The sequence below is a fragment of the Oryx dammah genome, unplaced genomic scaffold (genome assembly GCF_014754425.2).
Source record: "Oryx dammah isolate SB20612 unplaced genomic scaffold, SCBI_Odam_1.1 HiC_scaffold_25, whole genome shotgun sequence".
Lineage (NCBI taxonomy): Eukaryota > Metazoa > Chordata > Mammalia > Artiodactyla > Bovidae > Oryx > Oryx dammah.
The window spans coordinates 86,974,556-86,984,936 of record NW_024070209.1 but is presented as its reverse complement, the minus strand read 5'-3'; the positions used below and the strand labels follow the sequence as shown (position 1 = coordinate 86,984,936).

Below are 10,381 nucleotides of genomic sequence, written 5' to 3'. Positions count from 1 at the left end.
AGAAAGTAATTATCAAAGTTAAGAAAGCTCAAACATGGCTTTCAAACCCTTCCTCTACACCAACTGAGTTCTCTGCAGTATTCTATAAATATTCTCTACACATCTGGAAGTAATACCATTGCCTGGGCCCACTCTTAAAGATGTTCACTTCTTCTGCAGCAAGGAGATAACCTGGGACTAAGCTGCTCTTTAAGAAGGAAGGTACTTTCATAACTCACTAAAGTAGTGGAGTGATTACTTTATTTAGTACTTACAACTTGGTTAGGACTGATAACTGTCCTATTCAATTCTGTCTTTTCATTTTCCCTCAGAAAACAAATCAAGGGTAAATGAAACCTTGTTTCATAGTCACAGATTATTTCCTGACTTTAAATTCTCAGGCCAGTACTCAAGACAGACTAGTATAATAGCCATGGTAATATTATAAAACCAGAATTATTTGGAATTCATCAACAGTATAACTGTTTAAAAAGAGAATCATTTGAAAACTAAAGGTACTCTTAAGCTTTTAACATTCTGCTGGAATATCCACTGCAGCATAATTCTAACACCAGCCAAGGCACTCACAATCACTTAATTTTAACTTGTCTTGTTTTAAAATGCCCACTTTATTTAACAGTTCACTAATATCCTTACATTTACATCTAAGGAAGAGAGTGAGTGTCCACAAAACAGATCTGAGGTAAAACACCAACTCAGAAGAAATACAATCCAGCTTTACACAGGTCCAAGCTCCCCGAGACAAGTGATCACAACACAGAAAACCGGGCAGCACCACTCCATTTCACAGAAGCAAAAAGGGAAGCAGTAACAAACTTCAGAAGGCAGTACACTCATCTGTCCCTTAAATGTGAATATGCAACTGTTACAAAGCCAGAGTAAATGGTTTATAAAATGTAATTTTATTTTATGTTACTCTGCTGTTACATAGGGCATAACATTTTCACAAGGCTTTTTTGGGACTACAGTCAATGATTAGCAACATACAATAGTGGTCCAACTCTCTAAATAACAATCACTAGACAAACTGGACACCCTCTCACATGTGCACAAATCTGCATGGAAAAGTACTAATGTTTTAGACTGGACTGTGTGCTTTTTTCCCCCCTTTCTAGTGTATTAAGAAATGACATGCACTTTAATTTGCCAAAAGCAATGGTTGTATTCTGGCAGCAACATGCTACTTCTATTACATAGTAAAGTGAATACCAGAACTACAAAGGCAGGAGGTGTAAGTGAGTTTTTATTGGGAAGGGAAGTTGTCAACTTAAACAGCAGCAAATGAAGAGTGAATAAGGAAACTCCCTGTTGTCACAGATACACAAGACCTCCATCACATATGATACAGGAGGCATTTAAATCTGTGATCCCCCAGCCCCAAAATGTAGAATGCTTTTCCATTCAACCTAATACTTCTGGATTCCTACTAAAAAGGAATACATTAAGAGGATGGAAAAGTTGCTTACTGAAAGGAAATCTCTGAAGAAGAGTAAGGGAGGGAATGTAGAAATTAAGAAGTTATGTAGAACACTCTTTAAATTGTAATTAGCTACATTTTCATATCTTCACAGTAATACAAAACACAGTCACTTGCAGAACTGGTTCAGATTACTTAAATACCAGATACATTTTTAGTCTTCTACGTAAGTGTTTGGAAGTTACTTATGTTTGTATGAAATGAAGCTATTAATACTTTTCTACAGCAGTAACTGCACACCAGGAAGGCTAAGACAAACACAAATCAAGGAATGGAGTTTTCCCAAAGCTGCAGTGTGAAAAGACTATAAACAGTTGATTCCATACACATGAATGGGTTTCTTTGCTATAGGAAATCCAAATGGAGTAAGGAATGGAGATGAGTAAAAAGGTTTCAAGGGGAAGAAAGATGACACCCTGTATGCACTCAGTTTTCTGCCCCTTCTGCCGCATCACATTCTTCTCCTGCACTGTCTGATGTCCATAACTGGAAAGGAAAAAAAAAAAAATCACATTAAGTCACTATTTCTAGGTGACAATTATTTCAGGTCCAATTATTAAAATGTAATTGTGAGAGCAGTAAATTATTCAAATAGAGACTATGACTAAGATTGGAAGTTATATTTCTCAAAATCCCCAATATCATCAACTCTTCCCAAAGTGTATTCTAGGAGACCTTTCACTGTATATTTGCAAAGTGATATACGAGTACATTTTTAAAGCTTACTGTAGTATCAGTCAAAAAGAAGGTAACTAACATCCTTAGAATTTAATGCTCTTTCAATTCCTGACAGCTCAATGCTATTCTTAAAAAGCATTACTGAAATATAATTTATGAGAGTAATAAGGCCAAAAAATTTTTCTAGCAGAAGAAAAAGCATCAAAACTGTGGCAAGGGGAGGGGCCACAGGAGAACTACATTTATATTAAAAGGTGAATTCCTTCTTCCACACTTTTGTCTAAGATGTTGACATACCAAATTTTCTTGAACCTACAGAAGTTAAGTAAAACTCAACCTGTACTTTTTTCTCCATCACTTTTTCCTTGATGCCCTTTCTATACAAGAGGTAGGGTGAAAAACTAAAGAAAAAAAAAACAAATTAAAACAAATTCCATATTAACATAATTTATCAACATCTTCATACCAGTGTAACAATAATGTTAATATTATGAGTCCCTAAAATCTTACTGTATTTTCTCAGGAAGGTCTTGATAAAATGCCTATTCAACTGCCTACAAAATCTGCCTACAAAAGAGTTGTCCTATACAAAATACTAATGTGTATTTAACATTTCTGTGTAATTTTTATACATCTGTTTTCTAAGACTAGGTGTAGTTCTATTGTAGCTTCCCCGGAAGACAGAGAGCCTGAATAGATATTGACACTTTTGTCCCTAAACAGGAAATGCAAATAAGAAGAAGGGGACGCTCACTGTGAGGTTGTCTCTCAGCAGCTGCATGATGAGGGTGCTGTCTTTGTACGAGTCTTCATTCAGTGTGTCGAGTTCTGCAATAGCCTCATCAAAAGCCTGACAAATATCAATATCCATGATGAACAATACTCAACATCAACACAAACTGATACTCTACGATCACAGACCATTTTTATGTAATATATGAACAGCCACCTTACTTTCTGTTATCCATTAAAAACAAAACTCAAATCACTTTCTCAGATTCTCAACGTTAAGAATTTTTGATGACTTGAAATTTATAAAGATATATATACTTAATTACACAAGCATTTCTTAGTTCTTTCATAGGACAGAGAACACAGTAGCTATGCCCAATATATTTCTTACAAATAAGAGCTAGTATTTATTTGCCAAAATCCCTCTGAATGCATCCATTTTAAAGCACTTTGAGGAGTGCAGAGATTCTAGTAATCATACCTGGTAGGCATTACTTTCCGACCCTCTACATTTCTTTCATACTTTTTTGATTATTCTGACCAATATGCTCTTTAGACAGATCTTACTGCATACAACCAAAGCTGGGAGAGTACAGTAGTGGTAGGTCTCATGATGGTAAGAAAAAGGAGGAGATAACCAAATAAATGTAGGAGAAATCATACCTGGCTATCCAAGTAAAATGCCTAGAAATTAACATGCTTGCTATCTCGAATAACTTAAGGACGGTATTTCTGGACGCACGTCTTACCGTTTTAGCCAGCGTGCAGGCCAGTTCTGGGTTATTGAGGATTTCATAGTAGAACACAGAAAAGTTAAGAGCCAGCCCCAGCCGGATGGGGTGTGTGGGTTGCATCTCTTTCTTGCTTATATCGAAAGCCTCTTGGTAAGCTCCTTGGGAATTATCTATCGTTTCTATGAAGGGAAAAAAACAAAATAAAAAAGCATGGCACTGAAAATATCCCATCTAGTATGCAGTCACACTATTTACACATGCTACTAAGTTGGTAGAACCAGTCTTCGCTCTGCAGCATTCTTTTGAAACCACAGTAGTAAATCCAAAACATTATCTTGTACCAGGTTATTAAAAAACACTAGTTTATAAGGCTGCTTGCCAATACTCAGCTTAGTTTAAAACAACATCAACACAACAACAACAAAAGAGCCTCTATTTTTGTGACTTATCTGTAAAAACAATACTGATCCTTGGTTTCAAGATATATTAATGTGAAAAGCAATATCAAAGTGCCAGTATATAATCACAATCTGATCTGAGTTTGATGAATGGCCTAATAAAAATGTCACCTTCCTGAAAAAAAAAAATGTTCAGGAAGTACTACCAACACTAATAAGATGACGTCATATCTTGAAAAGGTTAGCTTTTCTGAATGAGGCCACCACGCCCATTACAAGCTCTAAAAGCCTGACCTAAGAGAAATTAAGTTATCCCTTAAGAGCCCGAATATGTGCTTTATTTTCTCCTCTGAAATGGCACATTTACTGATCTAAACAAAGCTAGTATAGCCCTCACACTGAACTAAGGAGCTTGCTCTCTGGCACACAAGGAGGTGCGCGCAATGAGAGCACTGAAGTGTCTCAGTTTCCAGACTGTAAATATAGACTTATTTACAAGTCCCAGACTGCTGGAGTGTTCTATGTTTAGGACCAGAAAATCCCAATAAACCAGCAAGGGTTAGATCAGTTAATTCTGGGGCTATGGCCCAGTCTCCAAAGATATCCCTTGATGAGCTGACATTTATAAATGTTCAGTCTGTGCAAACATCTGTCACATCCCAGTTTGCTTATCTTTGTGGCAACAGAAATTATACATTGGTAAACACAACAGTTTAAGTGTACAGACTCTGTTACAACAAAGTACAAAAGTTTTCTCTTCCTATCTTCAATTACACTGATATAAGGGATAGTAAAACTCACATTTACTTAGTAACTCTTTGTAGAAAAGAGAAGAGGCCATAACTACCATTTTCAGGGGCATGCCCTTTTTGGATGGAGTAAAATTAGGAATAAAATAAACTAATTGGAAAAAAAAGTTACGTGATACTTGTACCTAAAACTTCCTTGGTAAATTTAGCAGCAGGCACATACATAACATACTACAGTATACTCAACTACCAATACTCCAGAGACTGGGTTCACTACTAATAAATTCACTTCGCCTTTTTTAACAGTCGAGTTAGGAAATTTGGTTCCTCTTTTCCCCATATCTCTGCTTTCTGTGATAAATTATATACCAGCACTAATACTCTCATCTCATTTCTCCTCTGTATCTGGTTATGTGTAATTAGTCAATGTTATGAGCCCTCAAAACAGGCAGTAGAGTTAATAAATTAATGTGTCAAGCAGAAGAACGTCCTGGTTTTATAGTATGTATGTAATTTTTAGTTATCTTAACATACAAGATGCTGAAGACCACATGACATAACAGAATCACCCAAAGCATATGTAAAGAACTCGGGGGCTAAAAATACGGTGAATGAAATTCTAAAGCCTGAAAGATTACGTTTGTTTTTAATAATATCTTATCAGATTATAATCAGAGTTTATGAATTTTTCATAAAGAGCAAAATGTAAATTCATGACTATATTTTCATTTTTGAGAACACAAGATAACATTACAAACTTATTCTCCCTTTCTTTTATATTTTAGCTTTACCCATAAACCGAATACACTTACGTTTCCGATCATCTCCACAAGCAACTTCAGCAAGGTACCGGAAGTAATCTCCCTTCATTTTCAGATAGAAGACCTTACTCTCTGGATTAGTTGCATTGGCTATTAAATACTTATCCAACAATTCCTGAAAGAAATAAGTTACAACATTAGGCACTAGTAAAAACAACTGCCACAGTAATTCACACCATACCACCCTGGACTGGAAGCATGGCTAGGAAGCAGGGGTCAGGTGGTTGTCATTAGTTGAATGCTTCGGGATCACAAGAAGTCATAATGGTAAAGCCAGATTACATCAAACACTAAAAGAGCCTGTCTGTCTGCTCATCCATTCATTTAAGCAAGCATTTCCTGATACTTGGGCTTCCTTTGTGGCTCAGCTGGTAAAGAATCCGCCTGTAATAAGGGAGACCTGGGTTCGATCCCTGGGTTGGGAAGATCCTCTGGAGAAGGGAAAGGCTACCCACTCCAGTATTCTGGCCTGGAGAATTACAGTCCATGGGGCTGCAAAGAGTTGGACACGACTGAGTGACTTTCACAATACTTGTTGGGTGCTAGGCACTCTACTAGACCCGAGGGGATATAAAGTCCCTACCCTCAAGAGTCCACAGTCTAATAAAAAAAGAAGTGAGTACACCATTAACAGTGCAGCTCTTTAAGAGGCCATGGAAGCACAGAGGGAATGTCTCGCTCAACTGCAGATGGTCATTGTTAAGACAGGCTTCCCTGGAGACAGGGTGTCTGACTTGTCAAGAAGTTACAGAGGGAATGCAGCAGTTAGAAAACAAGGATGTGCAATCATTTTTGAGAGAGGAAATAAAATGTTTAAGACATCGAGTATGCAGAAGACTACAGTCCCAGAAAAAGTAAGTCGTTATGGCCTAGATCAGGGCTACTCAGTGTCCTCTGCAGACTAGAGCTCATCCAAAAAGGGGAGGAGTACAGGGGTTGAGAGGAAGAGCTCCAGAAACGTTTCGAGCAATAGGAGAGTCATGTCCGTCATGTGAAACTATTTTTTTAAGTTGGGTTAATATTTAAGTATGTCTTTTTTCCCCTCATTTTGTACCAAGAAATGTCCGCTTGATCCAATGAGCCAGTGCCTCTCAAACTGAGGTATCTGTACAAGGTGCCCCTAGGAGTATTAAAAAGTCACAAAAAACAAACATGATAGATACCTTCTTGGACTATCAATTTTACTTGATGTTAAGTAATTTAAAAATCTTTCTGTAATAAAAAATATTATAGAGAATAAAATTATTTTAGAAATTTTAAAAGAGTAACACACCTCATAGATTTGTTTGGGGAGTAAAATCAACAAATAGACACTGAAGAAGTAAAAAATGGCTTAGAAAATACACCTTTAACTCAAGAACTTTCTTGTTTATCTGAATAAAAAGCACCTAAACAAAATGCAGTGATTATATGCATGTTATCTTAAAGGAAATAAAAACATTTTAAACCTTTAATGAAAAATATGTTTAGGTTAAAAAAATATATTTTAAAAGGGTCTGAAGCTCAAGGGAAGTTAAATTTAGGATTACAGTTAAATTACCTAATGAAGCCCCAGAACCATATACATTATAAAAGTGGCAACTATCAAAAGTGTGGTTTACATCTGGAAAGCTGCTGGGCCAAGGCCGAAGCAACAGAAGGGCCACACCCAAACACTAAAGTCAACTGAAACTAAATGTTGCTTCTTAATTGAAGGCTCATGTTATAAGAGTTTTTTGTTGCTGGACATCACTAATACAATTTTAATAGTACTGAAACAAACTTGAGGAAAAACTCTTTCCCAGAATTGTACAAAATCTTAGTACTGTAACTTATCCCTCGAATGCCATTTTTACATATCATGGGTGACTTTTAACTTTAAAACTACATCTGTGGAACACTGGAATTTAGGGGGTTTTTTTTGACAGGGGTGCAATGGTAAGACAGCCACAAAAAAGTTCTCTAAGTTTCTAAATCTCAAACTGACTCAGTCACCCCTAATTAAAAAAAAAAAAAAGTAAACCAAAAGTAGATTCTGAGAAGCAGTATCAAACAACGCCAACACAATATTTCTACTGTGGGAACCAACACCGCTGCTTGCATCTGAACTAAGGAACTACAATGTAAAATGAAGCGCCTCTCACTCTTCTTTTTCTCCAAGTGAGATTCCACAGAGAATCTCCAAAACAGTGCCAGCTCTGGAAAAAACAGTACTTACAATCAGAAAAAGAAAAAAAGAAAGCTACTAGGAACATTTAAGACCTAGATCCCTGTGACTAAGTATGGCAGAAATGTGGGAGCAGGGGCTCAGAAAAGCCTGACTGAATGAGGACGTGGGGAGATGAGAGAGAAACGTGATTCTAGCTCTCATCACCCCTCCATCACTTGAGCCAATGTGGGAGTGCTCATGAGGACTGTCTTACTGACACACTGGCCTTCCAAGGATTCAGAAAGCTGCTAAACAGCTACTGCATTAGTGGTTACACAGCCACTTATTAAGCGAACTGTACACTCTTCCCTTCTAAAATGATTAACTTTGATCACTAGTTTGCATATAGCCATTACGTACGATTTACAGTGTTGGCTTTTATTAAGTGACTTGTGCATTACTTCCATCCTGGAGTTCAGCCAGGTCATGGTTCTTTGTCAGATGCCACTAGCTCTCTGTGAAGGAAACAACAGGTACAGAATAACTCTGTCTTTCCATGTGCTGTCAGCAGTAGCCATGCAGTTTTTAGCCCAATTAAAAGACACTGGATTCTGCTTCATGTCTTACCAAAATGATCATGGCTGTATCAGATATTATGCATACCAGTTAGTCATGATTAATACCACATAGAATAAAGGCTAAAAATACTTATGGTATATAGCACAGATGTACATTTTTTTGTAAAAAAAAAAAAATTAATTATAAAAAAGACTCAATACAGGTTAGACAGTTAAAAACGAAAATGACAAGTGGCTCCCTGGAATGAAAAAATCTTCCTAGATAAGGTAATTGGTAAAAAGTCAGTAGAGAGGAAGTGAATCAATTTTTAACATTAATGTATTTAAAAGTCCCTTCCACTAATTTGTTCTGTCAATAAAACAGGCAATGCCCTTTGTAACTCTTCAACCAGCAAATTTTATGATCCTGGGAGGCTTGGAGAGCTAAATCGGGGTTCCCTCCAGGGCTGAGTGTCACTTGACCAAGAGGCAGAACCAAGATGTACATGCCTTTTTGAAAGACATGTGACTAAGTCAATGCACTTACTACCCAAAATTACAGGATGTACTAGAAACAGAACATTCTAGACCAAAGAAACTCAATACGAGCAAAAGTCAGAGGAAATAATTTAAGTCATTATTATAGAAGTCGTTTCAGGAGACACTGACAGACCTTAGAATAAGCTTAATCTCAGAAAAATAGGATGGAAATAACAATAAAGACGATTAAACTGTCAAGAAATAAGTGATGCAAATTTAGTACAGTAACTAATTCCTCAACCCCATATCTTAGAGAAAAGGTTAGGAATAACCAAACTCGAATACTAATTCTATCTCTAGGAGTGAATTATTTTTACATACAATAGTCCAACCATCACTTCAATTAACTTTTCCAAAGTACTTCATTAGGCTGCAGTGGTTAATAGTCTGTGGCATTCAACAAATATTTTTATCTTAAATTTACTTATAAGTGATTTGTTTTATAGACAAAACAAAACATATTCCTCATTATAGAGTTTATACTTTATATACCAAACTGATTTTTTAAGTAAGCAAATAACCAATGAAGAATCTTAAAATACAAACAAAATAATTGACAGTAAATAAAAAAATGTTCTAAGGAGTTTCAATTTCCTATCAGCTTACTGAAATTCATTAAATAAAAACACTACTAATATGTTCAATTTCTAACTTCAGGGTATATATACTAGTCACTATATATTTTTATCAGCACATTATCACAAAAGACTATTCATTCAACAAATATTTAAGTGTTCAATATGTTAAACTGTGTTTAAGTTTAAAACAGTATGTTAAACTGTGCCAGGCTGTATCTTAACCACTCCTATATGTTATTTATATATAGAGAACCATTATGATAAATTTTACAAATGAATAAAATCACCAAGGAATCAAGAAACTTACACAAAGCCGTATAATTAATTAGATGGGACCAGAATCTGAAAATAAAGCTAGCATTCTAAGCACCACCCTATAAACAATGGAGCATATCTAACAGAGATAAGGCTTTGGCCTTAAGTTATTCAATTAGTAAATTAGCAAAGAAAAGAATTAATATAGAGCAACATAACTGTTCAACAAATGGAACATTTATCTAAGCTACTTATCTAAACATTTATCTAAAGCTTTTTTTAATAACATCCCTACTTCAAGAATTATATACAGTATAAAGAACCACTGACAAGTAGGAAGAATTAAGTCTCTAGAAAAAAACTCTATTAGGTTTAACTCTAAGAGACCAAAATCAAAGCAAAATTCAATACTCAAGAAGGAAGTCATATTTCATCCAGGAAATTCTATTGGATTTTATAAACAGGCAGAAAGCATAGAGGAAGAGGACATTTCCAAGGCACAGGGCCCATGTCATAGGAAAAGGCAGACTGTACAAACAGGTAGAAAGTCCCTTGAAGATGGTAAAAATCTTCTTAAAACAAAAAGTAGAAAAAATTGCCCAAGATACCAAAAGTACATTTTAAAAAGGAATCAAATTTCACAATATTCATCATAAATTATAACTGAACCTCAGTGGAATGAATACTGAACCAAAAATCTGGTTTTCCATCTAGAACAAGTTCCTTAATTTTTT

At 35.8% G+C, this 10,381-nt stretch overlaps 1 protein-coding gene across 2 annotated transcripts in view; it reads right to left on the bottom strand.

Annotated features, from left to right (window-relative positions):
- Positions 1–879: 879 nt before the first annotated feature.
- Positions 880–10,381, bottom strand: part of YWHAQ (tyrosine 3-monooxygenase/tryptophan 5-monooxygenase activation protein theta) — a 31,509-nt gene continuing 22,007 nt past the window's right edge. For both annotated transcript variants that reach the window (XM_040224947.1, XM_040224948.1), the window contains exons 3-6: positions 5,581–5,704; positions 3,637–3,800; positions 2,910–3,005; positions 880–1,963 (exon numbers count right to left, since the gene is read on the bottom strand). In XM_040224947.1, the coding sequence (XP_040080881.1) occupies positions 1,904–1,963; positions 2,910–3,005; positions 3,637–3,800; positions 5,581–5,704 (444 nt within the window). In that variant the 3' untranslated portion in view covers positions 880–1,903. The remainder of the gene's footprint in view (positions 1,964–2,909; positions 3,006–3,636; positions 3,801–5,580; positions 5,705–10,381) is intronic.